General features: G+C 38.7%; 1 protein-coding gene across 2 annotated transcripts in view; it reads right to left on the bottom strand.

Annotated features, from left to right (window-relative positions):
* Positions 1 to 22,731, bottom strand: part of LOC309483452 (neural-cadherin) — a 118,873-nt gene that overhangs the window by 38,204 nt on the left and 57,938 nt on the right. For both annotated transcript variants that reach the window (XR_014200573.1, XM_082149289.1), the window contains exons 3-12: positions 19,991 to 20,216; positions 18,186 to 18,390; positions 14,850 to 14,961; positions 10,983 to 11,232; positions 9,897 to 10,039; positions 8,187 to 8,359; positions 5,170 to 5,338; positions 4,830 to 5,000; positions 3,851 to 4,023; positions 990 to 1,157 (exon numbers count right to left, since the gene is read on the bottom strand). Coding sequence is in view for 1 of the 2 variants with exons in the window: in XM_082149289.1 (XP_082005415.1) it covers positions 990 to 1,157; positions 3,851 to 4,023; positions 4,830 to 5,000; positions 5,170 to 5,338; positions 8,187 to 8,359; positions 9,897 to 10,039; positions 10,983 to 11,232; positions 14,850 to 14,961; positions 18,186 to 18,390; positions 19,991 to 20,216 (1,790 nt within the window). In the remaining variant the exon portion in view is untranslated. The remainder of the gene's footprint in view (positions 1 to 989; positions 1,158 to 3,850; positions 4,024 to 4,829; positions 5,001 to 5,169; positions 5,339 to 8,186; positions 8,360 to 9,896; positions 10,040 to 10,982; positions 11,233 to 14,849; positions 14,962 to 18,185; positions 18,391 to 19,990; positions 20,217 to 22,731) is intronic.

Here is a 22,731-nt window from a genome sequence, read left to right as displayed (position 1 = left end):
TTCTATTTTCCACAATGTCAAAGCAACGCAGCTTAACCCAAAACACAAGCTCAGGCATGCACATCTGTCCACACACACTATGCTGTTCTGCGCTCTAGCCAGAGAACACTGCAGAACGTTGCAGGAACACTTTAGTAGGCCAAGAAGAAGCAAATATATTTATTAAGTATAACGAGGTTGGGTTCCTTCAACTGTCCATCCTATTAAAAATGGCTAGGCCATATAAAATAATTGTAAAAAAGAGTATTGTATTTCGTCAGATTTTATAGTGTTGAACATATTCAAGCGCGAATAAAAACCGTCTCGAGGGGGATGCCAGGTGTGCAAAAAAAACCAACAAAAACGAATATTCGAATGTCAAATTTTCAAATCGAATACCAACCCATTGAAAGAATATTCGAATATTCGGGTCCAGCCCTAGTATAAGTGTGATAATCCACGGCTAGCTGTGCATTAAACGATTTGAATGCACCTACGCTTTGCGTCGGGTGGTTCTTTGCCTTCACGCTGTGCATTAAAATCGATTATTGCACAGCTTACTTAACAGTTAGGTCCAGCCGCACAATCTGATTAGCTGAAAAGTCATGCATTTATGTTAAGTGGGTTTTAATTATGCAATTTAGTAGTTGTACTTTGTGTTTGCCATATTTGATGATGTTTTATTAACAAAGCTTAGGAGGAGCACGTTCAGATAATCAACCCAATGAGCACGAGAGGATATATATATAGCCGACTTACCTTTGTCCCAGAACAGTTTTCCAGCATTCCTCCACCACCCCAACTCCTCACTCTCAATTATTTCCATCCCAGCCAGGGATGGGGGGACTACTCTGAATTCGGGCAAAATTCCGAGCTCAGAGCCCTCCCCTCGGACAGCACGCCAAATATGCATACTCTTTACTATATCTGATTATATGTAAGTGCGAACTCATGAAACACTCTTCTAAAAAGCAGAGAGGAACTTGTGGTTGAGAATATGAATGTCTCACCACTATTTTGCTGTCGCGTGGAGTGTTCTCCGGGATTGTGACCCAATATTCCGCCTGTTCCCACTGTGGGGGCTGGTTGTGTACATTGGTGATGATAACAGTGAGGTCGACGGAGCTGCTCCGACTCCCTCCGTCTGTAGCGATGATCTGCTGGCTGATCCGTGATGTCTGTCAGGATGAGAGACAGGTGATATAATACAGCCTAGGGGCTTTCAACATACACAGAAATAATACAGGTAAATACACTGATACCGGCAAAGACAGGTGATGTTTTTTGTCAACGGGAATTCAGAGATGAGAAATCCCTGATACTTCCACCTGAAGAATTGGTCACCATTATCCATTGGATGTTTCACATCCAGAAAATCAACTACAGCTGCTAAGACACTAAATATTATTATTTTTTATTTGACTTTCAAGACCGAGGGCTGGTGAAATAAAATGTGTTTCATTCAAATGACTCCTAATAATCGAAAAGCACTTCAAAGATTGAGTCAGCAGTAAACTTTGCTTAACAGGCTCCAAAATTTAGCATTTTTCAGGTCAGTAAAAAGGAAAGGAAGATGCAGACAGGAAGAGACAGACGGAGAATGAGAGGAGGCAAGAATAACAGCAGGGGGGCAGTTTAAGTTGTCAATTTGAAGACAGATGAGTTTAGTGTGGGTGACATTGTCTGCCGTTCTAAAACGGATCCACTCGGACATAAGTGATGCAAGGCAGTTAACCTGGCTAATGAAAAACATGGACCAGACTCACATTATACAGTCTTAATGACCTGCTCTGAGGAAATTGCATCCACATTAATTTCTGTTAAGAGCAACGACATGTTAAAAGTAGTGTTGTTCTGGACGTAAACTGTGCATTAAGTCCTCGGATGCTTTACCTGAAGACTGCCATCACTTATGACTCTATAAACAGGATGCAAGATGTCACCGAAGTACGACCTGTCTTTCTCGCCACACTTCTTTATGTGCATACAGCATTTTTTTTTATGTCAAATCAACCTCCAACGTCTCAGAGCTTCTATATCCAGCATAGAAATGACACACACAGCCATTCGTGGGCAGAAAAGTGAAGACGATGACATTTCTGACCAGACCAGACCAAAGAACACACATACACAAGAATGTTTCTTCAACTATGGAAATTTGGCTTATAAACTTACAAAATAACTCTTAAAACACACTTTTTTATACTCTCACTAGTTTAATCTAATAATATCTATGGGGTAAAATTGTTGGTCATGCTGGAAAGGACACCATAACATTCTCTTTTGTTTCACTCTTTGTTTAGATCACCATAAGTTTTATATGTAAATGTAAGATGGCTTATTAATGATTATGACTGGGTCTCAGTCAAGAGTTACACAGGCATAAAGGCATGATAATAAGTTTCCATATAACGAAAAGGAAAAAAAAGGTTGACAAAATTTGTTAGTTTAATACAAATCAATTTCTGTGTCATAAAAGTGCCCAAAGACATTTGAAAAAACACCCAAATATGAAGCACAAAGTATAAATGCCATTATGCAAGATGAAAAGAAAAAAGTAAATAAACAAAAATAAATATGTTTAATGACAATAAAAAAGTAGGCAAGGCACGTTTTTTTTTAAATGAACTACACTCTCTGAATAAAGGAAACCATACATGTGTTTATGCTTATGATAACAGAATGCTATCCCTCCAGACAAGGTTTGTACGGATATATATATAGGATCTTTCTTGATCCCAACCAAGTTTAAGGAGAGACAAGGCAGGTAAAAACATAGATTTTTCATACAGTGGTCAGTTTTGAGATTTTGGGCTAGTTTACTCCTTCAGTATGTGTTCTTTCAAACTGCTATAAAGAAAACGTTGAAAATATACATTCAGATGTTTATTTTATTACATTAAGTTTCTCCCGAATTTACCAAGAAGAGTCTCCTGCACAACGCTATGTAACCCAAATATGGGCATTTCCTTTCTATCAGTAACCAATCGTGAATGTCCAAAGGGGGATTTAAATCTAATGACGAAATCTCATTTAGAGCTATTTAAATATTTAACTGCCGTTTTCTCAAAATGAGTTTTTTGTCATTCTCCAGTATAAACATCTCAGCCTATGTAGCATCTATGTACACCAAACTTTCCAGTTATACACTTAGCAGTATTCTGAAGATATTTTCAGAGGGATTTGTTAATAAATCATTCCTGGCCTGATTTATGTGACATTTTAATAAAAAAAATATGGCGAAAATCAATTCTTTAAGGCTATGGACAGTATATTTTGATTTCCTAGGTAATGAAAGCATATATCCTGAAATTTTTTTTCATCTTGTGTGTAAACAAAATGAAAAAAGAATTTTGCACCTTGCTTTATCATATGTTCAGATCTATCTACCGAAAATATATGCAAAATTGTGCATATTTAATGAGAGTATGCCTAATTTGCAAAATTAAACAAAACTTATACTACATTTTTATATACTTGTGTAAGTAATCAACTGAGGAAGTTTCATGGTGATATCTATTATTTTAAAATTTTACCCTATTCACCTGTAGTGTCTCGCCTTAATATGCAAAACTCTGAGGATCTGAACAAAGAATAAAATAAGATCTGGAGGATGATGAGTGAGAATATGTGTTCTACTCCAGCATTTAAAACACACACATGCAAGTACCTGTACTACACTAAGTAAGGAGTTTTCTCAGTGTGTGTTTATGTGCACAGGTACTTGTATCTTTAAACACAAGTTTGTTCATACATTTGTTCATTAATTATTTGTACTGTTTTATTTGTGACAATAGAAGTCTATGGCATGTCCCCATTTTGAAAGCTAGTTAAAGGTGTGTGTATGTGAGTAGGTGTGTGAAATGTGCACCTGTGAGATAGGCTGGTTGACGTAGATCCATCCTGTGCTGGGGTTGATGTGAAAGTAAGCTGGGCTCTGCTGGGACAGAGAGTAGGTGATGGCCGCATTGGTGCCCTGATCGTCATCATGAGCCGCCGCCCTCAGGAAGCTAGTCCCAACCGGCGTGTCCTCTCGCAGGAAGTCTGGCATGGGAAGGGTTAACACAGGCATCAACAAAAACAAATAACAACAGTCTTCAAACAAGAAATGCATGCTGCTATTAAAATCCATGTGCAGCGAAAAGGGGAAAAAAAAGAATGCGCGTCCCAGAAACATTTCAATCTTTCCCTTTAATTGTTAATGAGCTTTCTCACGAACGCTTTTAATGTGATGAAAAGGAATTCTGACATCAAACTTACTGAACTTATATTTGCAATTATAAGCAAAATCCTTCAGAAGAGCCAAACAGATTTCTCACACTTTGAGCAAGCTTACCAGGATTGCATTCGATTTCATCTAAAATGATTAGTGATGTGTTTATACTGTGTTCAGCGCATTAAAACTCACCTTGCTCAGACTGTTATGCATTTTTAATATTGAGGTTAATGTGTATTGACTACACTCTGGAATCCTGGACTTGAGAATTTGTTAAGCTTGCAGAATCCTTACTGCCCTTAAGTGCAATGTTAAAGGTCCGTTTATAAATGTTTAAAGAGTCTACAGCTAAAACTTGAGTTGTGACTGCCATGAATGCCTTTTTGCTCTCCTATCACTCCTTTATATATGCAAATGAGCAGAGGAACAGATCTTAAGTACTGGTAAAAGATCCTGTCACTGCAGACCGTTTGGAAGATTTCATACCATAGTTTGATTATGTAAAAAATATAAAAAAGTGACACTGTAAAAAACTTTTACTTATTACATACTCTCTTGTACACTGTAGATAACACCAGCATCAATTTTACCTAGTCTTCAATAAGAGTGATGAACATTTCTCAGTGGTTCTTACATTGGTAGCGGCTGTTCTCGAACTTGGGGTCGTTGTCGTTCTGGTCAGCAATGAGGACAGTGATCTGACAGATGCCGATGAGGGGCTCCTGTGCTTGGTCCGTAGCCGTGACTGACAGCGTATACTCTCGCTGCCTCTCTCGGTCAAAACTTACCGCTGTACTGATCACACCTGTGCAACACATGCAATGCACATAGTGGCATCTCACTGGTGAATTGCTATTTTATTGATTTGACAACAAGTTTAATGCTAATAAACAACATGAATTTGTAAACCAACATGACAGCTCTTTGGTTCAACTGCGTGTAATCAAAGATCTGGTAAAGGAGGAAGTATGCACCTGTGTCAGGGTTTATAGTGAAGCCTGGTGAGGCTCCGTCCCTCTGCATTATCCCATACTTGACCTCCCCGTTGACCCCTGTGTCGGCATCGTGGGCGCGTACGCTCAGGACGGAAGTTCCCGGGGGCTGATTCTCCAGGACCAGTGCATTCACACTGTAGTTGTGGCACTTTGAAGAAACAAAACCAGTTTCAGACATGGATACAGCAGAATATGTACAGGTTCTTAGCAAATGCCTTGGCAAAGACCAATACCAAGGTCTCAAACAAAAACTAAATAGTACTAGATTGATGCTGGACATTTGGTTCCTCATAACAACAGAGAAAGAGCATGGAAAAAGCAAGAATGGGAGAGCAAGACATGACGACAGAGGATAAAGTGTTTCTAAATTCCTCTTGTGAAGTCCTGTCACTCCATAATAGGAGTAAACACTTATAATGAGCCCTCAACCTCCCTCTTCCTCATCCTCCTCTTGCTTTCTCATCATGCTCCCATTACAGAACGGGCATCTGGCAGGGCCTCCTGGTGAGCGGTGCCCACGAGGGAGCGGCATGTCAACTTAAGGCGATTAATCAAGTGACTAGATCGATACTGGGGCTAAAAGCTGGAATTAGCTTCCCTCTCATCCTCTGAAGAGAATTCTCACTGTGCTTTGCACTTCGCACCTCTCATTGTCTTTCGACACACACTCACCCTTCTGAGAGGGCTTAGGGAGGATTTCTCAGTTTAGCAAGGGAAAAGACTTAAACAGATAGTCTATTGCCGTAATCTGCTGTGCTATAAGGAGCGCCGGTAACCAGCGACTACAAAGCAGGGGGAAGGTTTGAATTCGTCTGAATGTCAAAAAGCCTGTGGGGCCAAGATGAGGGAGTGTTATTGGGTGAACCTCAAAAAGCTTTTCAAGAACATGATTGGGTCATATTGCACTTTAAAATCAAAAGAAAATGAAGAAATGATTTGTTGCATAATGGTACCATTAATATTTTTTTGTATTTTGACAAGTTTCATAACATTTCTATCCCTGAATTGTAATTACTGCAATGAGAAATAAATCTTATTCTCATGCTGTATTGCAAAAAACATCATAGTAATATTTGTTGTATCGTTTTTAACTAATGCTAATTTTAATAAAACACTAGATTTGCAAACATGTAAGAGAGCAGACCAATCCAATTCAATGTAAATATAATGTTGATGGCATCGCTTCAAATTACATTTTGAATGCTGAACTTTATATTGACTTGTATAACAGTGTATATCATTGAGTCAATGAGAATTTAAATGTTGTCTTAAAAAATGGCAATACGAAAATGTGGGGAAAGGGTGCTCATTTGTCATGAAAATAATCAATCACAATACAAAAAAAGTAAAAAATTGCATAATATTCTAATTTATTTTATTCTGGAGTGTCGCAAATGTGTTTTGTGCAATTAATTATTAGCTATGCAGAGCATATAACCATCTAAAATCAAGAGACATTTAAAAACCAAACACTCAGACTATAGAAAATGAAGACTGCTGAGGTGTTCTCATGCTAATACTAAAAAAATACCTCTAATAAATACATAGGTTAAATAACTATCAATGTTTGAATTTAAGCACGTTTTTGAACAATAAAGAAGTTTGGTATTGTGTTGAGCCACTGCTTGATGTAAAATCAGAGTCTCTTGAAGCCAGTTGAGAACCAGTGAAAGAGAAGGAAAAGACTATGGTCAGCAGGGCAGGTACAGAGAGAGAGAGAGAGAGAGACAGTGAGAAGAAGGAACAGGGCCAGATGTTGCCCCTGGGGCTCACTTAGTGCTTCTATTTCATATGCATCCCCTGTGCCGGTGAGTAATTCCCCCTTGAAATATTCATGGGCAGCAGCAGAGGAGGTGGCGGCGGCGGCGGCAGCAGAAATAGGGCCTGTGGGGCTCACAGAGAGTGTATAGGGACACAGCTCTGCCTCCTACGCACTCACACACAGCCCTCCTGCACCACCGGCCTGCGCTGAGAAGCTCTCCCACCGGAGACCTCCAAGAGCCTTTAGATCTCCTACTGCCAGCTGTCTGCTCTTCCCACAGCTCTGCTTTCACCTGTCTCTTTCTCGCTGTGTTTCCTTTTCCACATGCTCTTTAATATTTGCTCTCTTTTACTTGCTCATTTTGGGGCGAATTCACAAAATAGCTTTTTTTTTTTTTTTGCCAGATGAGCAACGTATTCAGGAAGAGCATTTTGAAAAGCCAATTCAGGTATCAGGTTTGTAGTCTGAGTAAAGTATGTCAGATCACGCCAGTCTGCTACATCCTCAAGTCAAATCAAGTCTAATTATATAGCGCTTTATATAATACAGATCGATTCAAAGCAGCTTTACAGTGGTAAACAGGAATATAACACAAAAGCAGCTCTAAAAAAATCAATAGTGTCGTCAGTTCAGAGTTTGGTTCAGTTCAATAACTATGTAAAGTTGATCAATTATGAAATAAGTTCAATTCAGCTTTAAGCAGCTGTTGATTCAATTCAGTTGCCTCACGCAATTCAGTGCCTTCACAATCTAGCATTCATAAACAACTGAAAATTAAGAATAGCAGGATGAAAATTGCGTTCAGATATGATTTTGTGGGTGTGCTTGTGCAGTTAGTTGATTTCCATATTGTCTTTAGTGATTGGGTGATAAAACGAGCCTGAGCATGTCATCAGTAGGCGTATTTCATTGTTTATCCTTTATCTTCCGCTCTATCATTTCTGTATATCAACTCCTATCCATCATTCTTTACTTCTTGTCCCCGTTGACTTAATCTCTGTCTCTAAACACTGCTATTAGTGAAGTGTTCACAGTGTCACTGGTATTAAAAGCCTAAGGCACTTGATGCTAGGCAGATTTAATGAGAGAATATATTTGAATTCTTTACTCATATCAACACCGGTTGAGTCAGACTCTTCTCCTGCACACACTTTTGTGGTCTTTCAACTTATATATCTCTTCTCTTGTTAAAATTAGATTTTGACAAAGTTTTAAAAACATTTTTTAAACTCACCTCATCAAATACTGGCTTGTTGTTGTTGATGTCATTGATGCCAACGATGACTTGGGCGGAGCTGCTGAGGAGGAGTGGCCCGCCTGCTGCGTTGTCATCGGTCGCCGTGACGCTGAGGACATACTGAGGCCCGCGCAGTTTAGGAGGAGGACTACGGCGCAGTTTGATGATGCCTGTAAATAATTCAATAAAACACTTTAGCTCATCTCACTGCCCCAGTGAAAAATATGTGCTCAACCGATTGTGTTAAATGTGCACTTGTAGTGTACTTCAAATTTGAAAAGTATATATTTAAAAAAAAAACTGTACTTGTAAATATTAATGAAATAAAAGGACACTTAAGTGTACTTAAAGAGAGCACACTTCCATAAGTATGTTCCTTAACACACTAAAGTACACTTTTAAAAACTGCACTTTGTAATGAAAAATGTATGGTTTTACTTTAAAGTACATTATGTTTTAATAAACTTTTGTCAAAGTATACCTATTTATTTTGTGTTGCCTAACATACTAAAGCCCATGTAAAAAATGTGATTATAATTTTAACCATAGTGTCTTCAATATTAAATTTAAAGTAAATATATTTTAAGTGTACTAAATAGCAACTTCATTACAAATGAGTAATTACAAATATCAATAGAAATGACATAAAAATATATTTTAGTTTATAAAGACGGCTTGTCGGTGCATTCAGCAGTACACTTTAACTATATTTCATAAGACAATAGAAGTAATTGTGAAATTACAAGATGGAATTAAGTCCTATTTTAGTGGCTCAAAAAGCACTTTAAAATTCAGCTAATTGCATTTAATATGAATTTAAACAATAATACATTTTAATCTAAAACAATTAACTAATTAATTAGTTAATACAAGATGACAAAAAGTGCCAAAAAAACATTACATTCACTGAAGTATAGTATTTTAAAGTGTATTATTTCCAAAATATAAAACTCTTTTTAAAAGTATGTGCACTTGTTTTACACAAGGGTGTACAACCAAATAAGTCATTGTTAGGCTCGTTTATGAACACAGGCACGTATCACACAAGGTGACAACCTCTCGAATCGAAAACATTAATATCTGAAAAGAATGAAAGATAACTGCTTTTGTGAATCATGCTTTACAATATTGCAAAATGGACCCGTAATGGCTGCACATTCACAAAACTGAAAAGCAGGGGGTTGTGTGCAAAAAAAGTGCTGCTGCATCTTTGAAGTGACAACTCCACGCAGTTTTCTGAGTGCTAAAGCCACGGGCCATCTCTCTGCTCTGGCCTGTAATGGGTTGGGTGGTGGAACAGCCGTGCCGAGAGGCTGATAAGACAGGGGAGAGCTTTAGCATACTCCTGTTTTTCAGCTCTCAGGCATAAAATGTGCTGGTAAACAAACGAAAAGCAAACACTGCAGACAAATGTAACCTTGAAACTGAAAGCACACAGGCAGGCAGGCAGGCTTGAAAACAGACAAACATTACATTCACACACAAGTGCACACACACACAAAACAAGAGCTGTAGACCAAAAACAACACAAGGGGTGTTTGTTTTTTCCCACAAATACCACAAACGTGAGCTGACTGATGGATGAAAAGAGAGTGTTGAGCAGACAGGAAGAGGAAATTCGTTTTTTTGATGGCTTCGGATGTCCTTGTTAAAGACACCATCCCAAGGCCACAGCAACTAGTTTGCATCCCACTTGACTGTACTCACCCTTCTGGTTGTCCAGCTCAAAATTGCTGTCTTCGTTACCCCCGGTGATGGCATACGTTACGCCATCTCCGTCTGGGTCTTTGGCATGCACAATGGCTACTAACGTCTCAGGGCCGGCATCTTCAGAAAGGAAGGTTTTATATCTGCAGAAAGAGGGAGACAGAGAGAGAAAGACAGACAGATCAGGCTAAGAACATCACAGACCCACCATCTGCTTCCCCAACACGGCCTCTGAAGTGTATCCCAGGGCGCACACAAACAACCATGCGGTCCCTGCACTGAGAAGAACCAGAGCAAATCCTAACATAAACACACACACACACACACACACACACACACACACTCTTCACGCAGCTCTAATGATGATACACCACCCCCAGCTCCTTTATGTGTCTCCCAAACTCTTACCAAGGGAGACGATGTACTGAAATAGAGCCTGTGTGTGTGTGTGTGTGTGTGTGTGTGTGTGTGTGTGTGTGTATGGACGGCTCGCTTGCTACACTGTGATTGTTTTCTTTCTGCTGAATCGGACCAAATGTCTACCTCTCCTTCTGGCTACATTAAAAAAATGCCAGAGCCGTATAGCATGACGCCCAGCTTTCATGGGACCCTCTGCTAGCTTCTGCTCTAATGAAATCCCATTTTGGAGGAGAAACAGTGTAAAACTCATATCTGTATATTCTTAGACACTCCAAGACAGTTGGAAGAGATACAGGGGGAAAAACAAGGGAAAATAAATAGAAAACTAAAACTAAAATAGAACAGAGAGAAGTAGTGAAATATGTCAATATTTAATGTCCATTTATTTATTTATTTTATATATATTATATTTTATATCTAATTATTTGTAAAGTAGATGTGAAGAAAGTGGGATAAATGTACAGTCATCCGGTCATTGCAAAAAAAAAAAGTTAGTTTGAGTTTAAATTAACTTACTATGTGAAAAGAAAGAGGCTGTTGAGTAAATTGAGAGATCAACTGTCAATTATATAGGATATATATAGAATAAAGTATTCCAGAAAGCTTTGCAATAATGAGGTAGCAAACAAAAAGAAAAGGAAACCAGAAAGAGGAAAAGAATCATACATAGTTTGTGAAAAGACAGGGGCTTCATCGTTGACATTGGCCATGCGGATCCGGATGGAGGCTGTGCCTGTGCGAGGGGGCGTTCCCTTGTCCACGGCCACCACCGTGCACTCGTACATGTGGTTGGGTCTCTCATAGTCCAGCCTCTGACTGGGGCTCACCACTCCCTGAGATGAGATGTCAAAGTCCACGCTCTGTATGAAGTAGGAAAGTTCTGCATTCAGGCCCGTATCACAGTCCCGTGCCAGAACTAGAGAGAGAGGGATGAGAAAGAGCCATGTTATACATCAGGTCACGCTGACTAAAAGCAACAGCTAGCAATAACACAGCAGTAAATTGTGGTGAAGGCAACCTTGGCGGGGATCTGTTCTGGGTCAGGCACTGAAAACAAATGTCAGTTCTCAATCATCTCTATGCTTTTCTCAGACAGTTGTGTTCTCATTAGGCCTGGAATGTTCCGGTATGGGGCTATTCACTATCAATTACAAGCTTTAATGTCACTATGACCAATGCTTGTGTGGTTTTTTGGAAGGTTTTGTGTGTGTATTGGCGTGTCCTAAACATGCAATTTAAAGCAACAAAATCAGCCAGTTGGAAAATACTTTTTAATGAAAACCTATCTATCTATCTATCTATCTATCTATCTATCTATCTATCTATCTATCTATCTATCTATCTATCTATCTATCTATCTATCTATCTATCTATCTATCTATCTATCTATCTATCTATCTATCTACCAACCAACCAACCAACCAACCAACCAACCTACCTACCTACCAACCTACCTACCAACCAACCTACCTACCTACCTACCAACCAACCAACCAACCAACCTACCTACCTACCTACCTACCTACCTACCTACCTACCTACCTACCTACCTACCTACCTACCAACCAACCAACCAACCAACCAACCAACCAACCAACCAACCTACCTACCTACCTACCTACCTACCTACCTACCAACCAACCAACCAACCTACCTACCTACCTACCTACCTACCTACCTACCTACCTACCTACCTACCTACCTACCTACCTACCTACCTATCTATCTATCTATCTATCTATCTATCTATCTATCTATCTATCTATCTATCTACCTATTTATCTATCTTGGAGGGTTTCGTGAGATTTACCTAGTTAGGACACAGTATAACACTGAAAACCATCTTGTTTGAAGTTGTTGGACTTCTTGTGCTAAGTGCTTTTTAAATTACGTACGGTGTCATATTAATAGAGCCAATATAAATTAAAACTATGTAGCGGAGGCCAATTCTATATTTGATCAATTTAAGTGCCCATCTGTCAGTGGCACGGTGAAAAGCTGCTGTTGACCGAAGCAGATCAAAAGTAAAAGTGGAGGAAGGCTTTGCTGTCATTAGGCCCACAGCCAAAGTCAGACGTCCTGTATCATTATACTGCAGGCAAGCTGTCATCACACCCAGCCAGCCAGCACACTCATTTACTACAGCCACATGACGGACTTCTAATCTCCAAGGCAAATAGCTAGCACCCACAAATGTAGCAACGTACAGCAGAAAAAAGCCGAGGACTTGTTGCGACAGTAGGAAGCAGGTGGGTAAGGGTGGGTGTCAGCGCCTCGCACGCGTAAAAACAAGAGTCGGAGCAGTCGAGCAAGCATATAAAGTCAAAGTCATACAGCCAGGATTCAAACAGAAGCTTCATTAAAAATACAAGCCCTAATACACTGTCTCTTAGGGCTACCTATTACCATATTTAATGCATGCGAACGAGAGACCAGGGCTAAATTAAACATACCAGTTAGGCGGCTTGGGAAAGAGAGAGAGCGAAAGAGAGAGGAAGGCTGGAAGGAAGGTGGGCTAAGGTTGGGCAAGTTTTAAGTGCGTTGCTTCGCCGTGCGCTAAATCCTCTCCGAGAAGTTTTCCATGCGATAATTGGAGCGCGTTCTGCACTTCTCTTCCTGCTAGGCCCTATTAAAAGCCGGCACCCAATTTACAGTCTAATCCCATTTTAAGGTAAACAACAATAATAATCTTCTCTCCCTTCTGCCAGGCTTTGCACATTCGACGATTGCTCCGTGTTTTCCTTTTTTTCCCGCTCACAACAGAACACATTTGATAAGCAAATAACAGCCCCAGCTGGTGTTTGTGTGAACCTGCTGCTTTTACATGTTGAGAGCGAGAGAAAGAGAGCGAGGGAGACGAAACAAGAAGAGAAAGAAGACAGAGACAGAAAAAGAAAGTTGTTTTGTGTTACCACCCTAAAACAGAAGAGCCAACTGGAATCAGAGGCAGGAATCATTCTGTTTGCATACGGCAGAAAGCGAACAGTGCATGTTTTCACTCGGCGCAGCGATATGTAAACATAATTGAACTGCATAAATGCAGTTGGCATTCTAGATTTGTGCATCTGCCTCACAAAGCTTGCTGTCTGCCAGATCTGACTCACTTCTGTTCCCTGTTGCTTTGCTTTTCTCTCTTTTCTGCTTCTTTTCATCAGAGTCGCAGGATTGCGGACAACAAAGTCTAAATTTAGGGTTGTTAATCACTGAAGATTCTGCGGAGAAGGTGAGGAGCTCTTTGAAATGGTGGGCATCTCTGGGCTTCAGATCTCAGATGAGCACTGGGTGAGAAGAATCTCCCAGCCTCTGAGCACAAAGCTCATTAGCTTCTGTTCAATACTAAGAGAACCAGTAGATTGGAGACGGTTAATACAACTGGATCAGAGATGAAAAGGACACATGCATGTATTCACACATATAGTCCAACATGTACAGCTCATGTTTAGTTTTACTTTTTGTACTGTGTGATAATTTGGCTTGTTAAAAAAAATAAAAAATCACATATTTTTTATGTTGTTAACTGCTTTTGCCTGTAAGTGGTTTTTACATGTTGCTATGTGGTTGCTAAGGTGCCCATGTCAAATAAGCTATCCCAGAGGTCTCTCTGATTTTCTGGTCTCTAGATATGGCTCGGATCCATCCTTTTACTAGAGACACTCAATGTTGCCCATATTGTTGGTTCCATAATGGATCCAATTTTATTAGCATCAGTCAGTACTGGATATACCTGTATATAGTATTGGATATTTAACAAATGTTAAGACTATCTATGTCATCATATAATGCTTTAAGTGTAAAGTTAATCTTTAGGAAAAAAAATGTTGAATATAATGTATAATAATGCTATGGGGAAATATTTGTGGGTCCTGATAATGCCAAATGTCTTGTGTTACCTGTAAAAAGTGGCCTGCATTATTTTAAATATATCCAGTCAGTGACAGAGTGCAAGCATATTCGTCTAAAATAAATCTGGATTTTCAGCCTCAGAATCATGAATATATTTATTATTTATTTTTATTTAGTTACCATTGTCCTGTGCATTGGGTTATCAGCACCACGTCCAAGCTTATTGATTTCCACACCCAATGTAATACCAAAATATACAATTTACAATGTATAACCCCCCACCCCCACCTCCCCACCTCATCGTACCCACCCACCTCACCTATTGCTGGGTCACAGTCTCTCTCACAAAATGCACAAAATGGAGGATTGATGGCCTGACTAGATTGACAAAGGTAGTCAGGATGATGAGAGATTGAAGAGGAGAGGAAGACGGGGGCAGAAAAGCTCCTCTGCCTGGGAGCCACCAAGCTGGCTTTGATTACAATCCATTTACCACCCAGAAAGTGCTGCCATAATGAATTATTTCATAATTACAGGACTGAGCTGAAGAGACAGTTGCCCCCGCAGAGCAAACGGCAACAGCACCTGCCTCAAGAGCAGGACCGCCGGGGGAAAAACATGGACAGAGAGACAGAAAGTGAGACGGTAACAGAGATGGGAAGAGAGACAAATCGAGAAACAGACACTCACCCTGCAGTAATGATGTACCAGTTGGGGTGGTCTCAGGGACGTTGTCTCGACTGTAAATGGAGTGCATAAACTCTGGTGTGCAGTCATTCTCATCTGTGATGTGAACCACCACCTGCATAAGTAAGAAAATGAGACAGAGAGAGAGAGAGACGTTATTTATGTGGACTAGTATGGAAACATGAATGGTTAGCCCCCCGCCAAAAAAAAAGCCTCCTTCCAAACATTCAAATAGCTTCCTCAAGTTATAATAAATTCATTTTAGTCAGGGTTTTAAAGCATCAAAATGACTTGAATAGAGTTATTGATGGGTGAGTGCAGAGGCATTAACCATCAATTGTACGTCTTTTACCAAATTCTAAGAACATTAATGGATGACTTAAAATGCTTTACATTAAGTTGACATAGAAATCTGTTCTATTGTGTTATATGCCTCAAGACTAAAATAGCTTTTGCCACAGAATCTTGTGATGTCGCGTTAAAAATACCAAACATTACAATACTTTACTGACAGATTAAAACAGAAAATTAGCAAACCAGCTCATCCACAATGGTATATAATGATTATTTATCACACAACCTCTGCAAACATACTCAGAGTCCTTACTGACCTTCCATGCAAAATTCATATGGCTATACAAAATGATTAAAAACATGCCAATATTTGTATTATTATGAGAGTAAGTGAGCTACAAATTATCACTTGATGGATTGGGTTGTACATTTTCTTTCTATTTTTATCCATCAGTAAAATATTTTCTTGTCATTGTAACCAAATGCATTTTTTTAAACAACATTTTTCATTACAATTCAGTATATGACAGACAATTTAACTTCCAGAAAGATGGTTGACCTAAATATCTGTAAAGGAGGCTATCTTTTCTACAGAGACTAAAACCCTGCATGAGTATAGACACATTTAATATCCTGAGTCACTTGTCTTTCTGAAGGCTTTCGGTTAAGAACAGCATTAAACATGGAATAACATTAAAAGAAGAGACAGAGGCAGAACAGAACAGCTGTGGCAGAAGCCACTGAATGCAAATGGCTCAACCACCCCACAAACACACATAAACCGCAGTCAAACTCAGTGTGTAGGCTTTAATGTAGCAGATCTCAACTGAAGCTCAGATAATAGCTTATGGAGGCCCTGTATCTACATTCAGGCTTCTCTCTGTGCAGCGATTTTGTGAGCATTCAAACTGAATACTGGCACAGGATTTGACTTTGACCGAACAGAGGCAGAGGGAAAGCGAGGTACGTGTTCTCAGTGGGAGCGTTAGTCATGGTGAGGGAGAGTCCCGCGAAACTGCTTATCTCAGAGGAGCAGAACTGCCAAGAGGGAAAAGTTCCTTACACATAACACACACAGCACCATAGCTGACCATACAGCTCTGAAGCCGTCAGGACAGCATCTTAAAGCCCATGTAGCGCTGCATTACAGGTTTCTTTTTCTCTGCTGTCGTCCCTCGGGAATCTGCCCAACAGAGGGGAACGTTCTGTTTGTTTCATGGCTGCTAGAGGTTGAATATGGCAGTAATGAATCTGATGTCTGCTGCTGGAGGAGCATTACTGCTAATAACAACAACAACAGGGGTCTAAAAGGGATGAAGAGTCTTAGAGCAGAGCTTCATCATTATTTATGAAATTATTTTTCACATGCTAAAAGGACAGACGCTCACTCTTCACTTCATTTCTTTTCTTGTCTCATCTAATCTCCTCCCCTCTCGTCTCATTATTTTCTCTTCTCCTCTTGCGTCATCTCACCTTTGTCTTTAGTCTCTTCTGTTGTCATCAACTCATTTGGTCTTTTTTATCTCCATCTCTCTAGCCTCATTTCATTTTTTAGTGTTGTGTCTTCTTTTCTAATCTTGCCTCGTCTCTTTTCTTCTCACCTTGTCTTGCTTTACCTCTTCTCTTCTCTGTTGTCTAATCATTTAGACACTCTTTTCTTCTCACCTTAGTCATCTCTGTTCTCTCTTTTTTTTCTGATATTGTTTTGTCTATAATCTTTTCTGGTCTCTTCTAACCATGTCTCTTTTCCTCTCCTCTTCTCTCATTTTGTTTCATCTCATTTCTGTTCTAGCTTGTCCTACTCACGGAGTCGTCTTCACAGATGGTGTAATGATTTGGCAGGGGGCAGTGACTCTGACAATTATCTAAAATGTGTGTGTGTGTGTGTGTGTGTGTGTGTGTGTGTGTGTGTGTGTGTGTGTGTGTGTGTGTGTGTGTGTGTGTGTGTGTGTGACTGGCGCTGGCACAGACGCAGTTACACATCACTGTGTCTCAGCCAAGTCCACCAAGAGGACTCAATTATTCTGGAGGAACTTCTGCCAAACAAAGAAGATCAACATGGAACAACAACAGTGTGAACAACACGCACACACGGATGGATACATTTGCGCCTCTAATAACGGCAACAACAACATGATGAGTAAAATAGATCAAACATCTGTTATATTTCTTTGCCTTTGTCACATCACTTTATCTTACACATAAAGACACATGCAAGTCTCATAAGTGGCAACAGCCACAGCTGTGGCGTGTTTGATGGCCTCAGTGCCACACAATCTCTCATTACTGCTTTTCTGCTGATATGTGTATGTTTGTTCCTGTTTGTGCTTGTGTGTACCTTTATGCATATGTGTGTTATTGTGTTTATCAAAGCATATGTAAATTTCTCTTCTGAAAGAACCAGATGTGTCATGAAATTGTACAAGGCCCGGATGTGAATGACTGACAGCTACACATACAGAATTAAAATGTCAGGCCTAAAGGCCCTTTCACACCAAGAACGATAACTATAAGGATAACTATATTAGCATACACACCAGCGGATGATATCATTCAGTTTATTCTAAGTGCCTGCTCGTCTGCCGCTTTAAATGTTTGAGCTCGTTACAGCAGGATGGATTCTGATTGATTATCAATGTTTTCAGCTGGATAAAATCAGTCTGAAAGTGATTTCAATTATATAGTTTCTCTGTGCCATTATCGTTATAGCTGTGGTGTGAACTCTGCTATTTAATGTTGAGATTTTTTTTTAACTATATCTTTATCGTTATCTTTATAGTTATCGTCCTTGGTGTGAACAGGCCTTAAGACGTTTAATCTAATTAGGTGTGCTGGTAAATCCAATGTATAAGTTGGGGGAAAAAAGCAACAAAAGAACTATTTGTTTACTTCTGACCTAAATGTACATTTGGAGATCATTTAAAAAAAAAAAAAAAATGCTTTTAAATCTGAAGAAATTATAATTAGTTTAAGAACAATAAATGTAAGAGCAATAAATATCAAAGGAAAGAGCATGTTTAGATAGCTAGGTAAAGGTGTGCTAACCTCTGCCATGTTGCTCAGTCCTGTATCTGGTTCAGAAGCTCTGACTTGCAGGTGATGGAGATGTTGTCCACTCTCATAGTCCACAGTACGTGTCAGGCTGAGCGCGCCACTCTCCTGGTTTATGCTGAACAGGTTGCCTGGGTTTACTAGAAGCATATAGGACAGACTCTTCCTTTGGAACGAGATAGCCTGGACCACCGCCACCCTACAGACACATACAGGGAACAGATTCAGTGCACAGGCCAGCATTTTATTCATGTACATGTACTATGAATTGTGAGGAATTTCTCCTCTAGGAAGATAGAATTTCATAGGAAACCTATTCCTAAACCTGTTGCAAACACATTGTGAGCTACCAAGCAAGAGAGTTTATTTTATTGTATTTTTAATGATATATTTATGTATTTTTTCCAAATACAAAAAAGTACAAAATATTACTATATTACAATTTATAATAATGTTATATAAATATAATAACAATTTAAAATTTTATATTTTAATATATTTTAAAATGTAATTTATTTCTGTGAATGTAAAGCTGAATTTTCTGCAGCCATTATACTCCAGTCTTCAGTGTCACATGATCCTTCAGAGATAATATGCTGATTTGGTGCTCAAGAAACATTTCTTATTATTATGTTGTTAACAGTTGCTAAATATTTTTAAATAAACCATGATATTTCTTGGATTATTTGATGTATAGAAAATTTGTGAAAGAACAGCATTCTGAAATCAGAAATCTTTTGTAACATTATAAATGTCATTACCATCACTTTTGATCAATTTAATGCATCCTTACTGAATAAAAGTATTAATTTCTTTAAATAAATAAAAAATATCATTTTTTTAAGTTTAGGAACCTGCTAAAATGAAACTATTGGATTTAATTCAAGTCTCATGTGCTTCACATGAGATGTTCTTTTTGTGTGACACACAGAGATGCTGCCTTGATGTAAAACATTCCAAACTAGCCATTTAAGAATTATTTTTAAGAAATAGAAATTTTTAAGAAGTCTAAGTTAAAATGCTCCCTGAAGCCCCATTCGCATTTTAGCCTGCAGAATGTTCATTTTAAGCAGCAAGAAAACATTGAAAAAAATTCAAAAGCTATGGCCATTTGCCAGTATGGCACCAAAAAAAATTGCCCATTAGCGGCCAAAATATATCAAATAAAATATTTAATAATATATAATAAAAACACTGTCTGTGTGAACGCGGCCTTTAGAAATGCAGCTGCTTTTGTAGGCAGTAGACGGCAAGGCAACTCACAAGATTTTAGAAAATGGGAAATAATGCATGTCTGAGATATGGTGATACTTTGTGGCTCTCTTCCCATGTCATCTCCCCTCCACACTCTATAATATGTCTCTCTTTTCCTCTCTTTTTAATATGTTTCTCTTTCCATGATTAGTTGTCCTCTCCTCCTCCACACAGATCATTATGCTCTGGTCTGTGCCAGTGCCCGAAGGGGGAAATTCAGACACTGCTCTTCATGTTTATCCAGAAGTTTCTTTTAATAAATATTTGAATTTGAACACGCTTTCAAATTCAGAGCCTGGGGACAAAATGATGCATCTGTGTTCCTCCTCTCTGCCACAACCCCTCCATTCACTCTGTCCCCCCTCTCTCAACCTCCGCTATCCCTCCAGGCGAATTGTTTCATGCAACAGATGACACATAAAGCTTCAGAGTTGGCCACGTTCACACAATCCTTCTCTTACCCTCTAATGAGCAGCAAATTTTGAATCTTCTTACACGCAGATGCACACAAACACACCCACTAACACATAGTTTCCTGTACTCACGCTTGGCCCACCCCAGTGCTCTCTGGGATGTAGATGGTGTAGGTGGTGTTGGTGAACTGAGGGGGCCGGAAGCCGGCCAGTATGAACACAGAGGCGAGCGGGCCCCTCCTGCCCTGCGGGTCCACGGCCTGGACGGTCAGTGTGTACTCTTTACTGGGGGTCAGAGGTCGCCCTGTGGTCTTCACTCCTCCTGTTGTTCGGTCCACTTCAAATGAATCTTCCCCACCTGTCACAACAAAACACACCCATTTAATGTTAAAATAAAATAAAATAAAACAAAACACAATTGTAAGTTAAGTCTAAGGGAAAAATATTTTAATAATATACTATACAGTATAAAATAAAAATATTAGATGAAAAAAACTTTAACAGAAAAAGCTTAGAAACTAAAACAGCTGAAGTACTAAAATTACTACAACTAAAATAATAATAATAATAAATATTATTATCATTATAAAATAAAAGGTAATTCAAAATATTAATATATACTATAGTAGTAAATAAATCATAATAAAATAACACTGATTGTGGTCAACAGAAAATTTACATTTTCAAAAATAATTTTAAATACTGTATATATATACACATTTTAGATGTAAAGATAAAAAAAATGATGCAGTTTATTAAGTATATTACGACATATAGGCCTATTATAGGGACATGAAAATGTATTGCATAGCAGGAACAACCTGCCTAATTTTGAAATGATGACTTGTGGCATCATGTATAATTTCTTTTGCATAAATCGCCTAAAAACTGTGATATGGCACTTGTTTATAATCACATATTAAAAAGAGCAACTCTTGTAAAGTTCAGCTCAAAGTGCAAGAGGATTACAAAGTCATAAAAGCCTTGAAGTCTTTTTACACACATTAGGAGTAAGGGACCCTTCTGCCAGCTGTGGTTCAGTGCATCTGTGTGTGTATGTGTGTGAGGAGCATTATGCTCCCCTCTGTTCCTCCTTCAGGACAATAGCAAGACAAGAGCTCATTTTAACCGCTGTCCCCTTGAGCGTGTCATTATTTGGGATTGGAGGAAGAGGAAGTGGATGAAGAACACAGCTGCTGAGGCGGAGCAGATCTCCCAGCTGTTCCCGCTCTGCCTTGCCTTTCTTGCAGCTGCTTGAAGACTCATCTGCAAAGGTTCTGATTCAGAATCATGCTTGATTCTGTCTTTACAAGCTCTCTTCAAATAATGAAAACTTGAATGATTATGATGATCTATACTCATTATCTCCACTTTGCATCTTCTTCAGGCTAACAACTGCCCACTTAGACAGGAACAGGATAGTTTCTTGTTTTACATTTTAAGTTTATGCTACTAAACAAAAGGAAAAATTGTATTATCTACCTGACATCAATGATTTTATTGTTATTTGCATACAAACCGTTCAAAGGTTTGGGCTTGGTCAGATTTTTTAATGTTTCTGAAAGTCTTTTATGCTCACCAAGGCTGCATTTATTTGATTGAAAATAGAATATATTTTAATATTTAAACTATTCAATATTGAAAATACATAAATATAAAAAAATGATTTATTCTTTTGATAGCAAAGCTGAATTTTCAGCAGCTATTAATCCAGTCTTCAATGTCACACGATCCTTCAGAAATCTAAAGAAACTAACCTCAAACTTTTGAACAATAGTGTCTGCATTTATTGCATAATGATTTGATTATGATTAGTGTGCTGTAACTATTAGCTGCCTTTAAACTACTATATGAATATAGTCAAGGCTAAAGGATGTTGTAAGGCACAACATACAGTAAAATGCCTGCAACCCTTTAGCTGTGAAAATATTCATAAAATAACACGGCCTTGATTTTGTTAAGGACGCAATTTTTCATTAAAATGTTATTAAGCAAACTTATTGTGAAACATAACATGGCTGAAATGCTGTAATGACCCATCAGCATCCAAGACCCGAACTGTCCGTTTTATATTTTCCATCTATTTTCTGCAAAGTCTATAATCTATGTTTACCTGAAACATTAAGACCATTTTTCTTGCAAATGCAAGTAAATCTTTTTGTAAGTCCAAATTGTAAATTGCCTACTTGATAATGAATGACATTCAACTAAAAGACTGATCAAAAACTTGGAGAAAGAGCGCTATAGGCAACGACACCTAAAGCCAGATTTTATAAACATCTGAGTGTAATATCACCAGAGACAGAATATTTATAGCAGAGTATAAATCCTTATGGACCAGAGAAGTAATTTTGTAATGTCACAACATATCAGATGATGAATGACTAGCCATTGTGAGAGGTTATGATTTTCTGAAGATGTCCTAGAGGTACAATAAAACCAGTACAACACACCTGTCCTAACACACACACACACACACACACACACACACACACACACACACACACACACACACACACACACACACACACACACACACACACACACACACACACACACACACACACACACACACACACACACACACACACACACACACACACACACACACACACACACACACACACACACACACACACACACACACACACACAGATCAGCATGCACACATATGTTGTATGTTTAAAAAACATTTGGTCAATTTGCTTATGACTAATTACTGTAGATTGAATTCCACAGTGTGTCAAATTGATTTAACCTTTGTTGGTCTCTATGCACTAAATTAAATCATGTACATTATACAGGCACGAATAACTATGGAAACGGCATGGATTATATTAGTGACTTAGTGCTGTATGCTATTTCGATTACAG

Source organism: Leuciscus leuciscus (genome assembly GCF_965113295.1).
Source record: "Leuciscus leuciscus genome assembly, chromosome: 20".
NCBI lineage: Eukaryota > Metazoa > Chordata > Actinopteri > Cypriniformes > Leuciscidae > Leuciscus > Leuciscus leuciscus.
The sequence above is the reverse complement of the archived record's forward strand: the minus strand, read 5'-3'. Positions and strand labels throughout refer to the sequence as shown.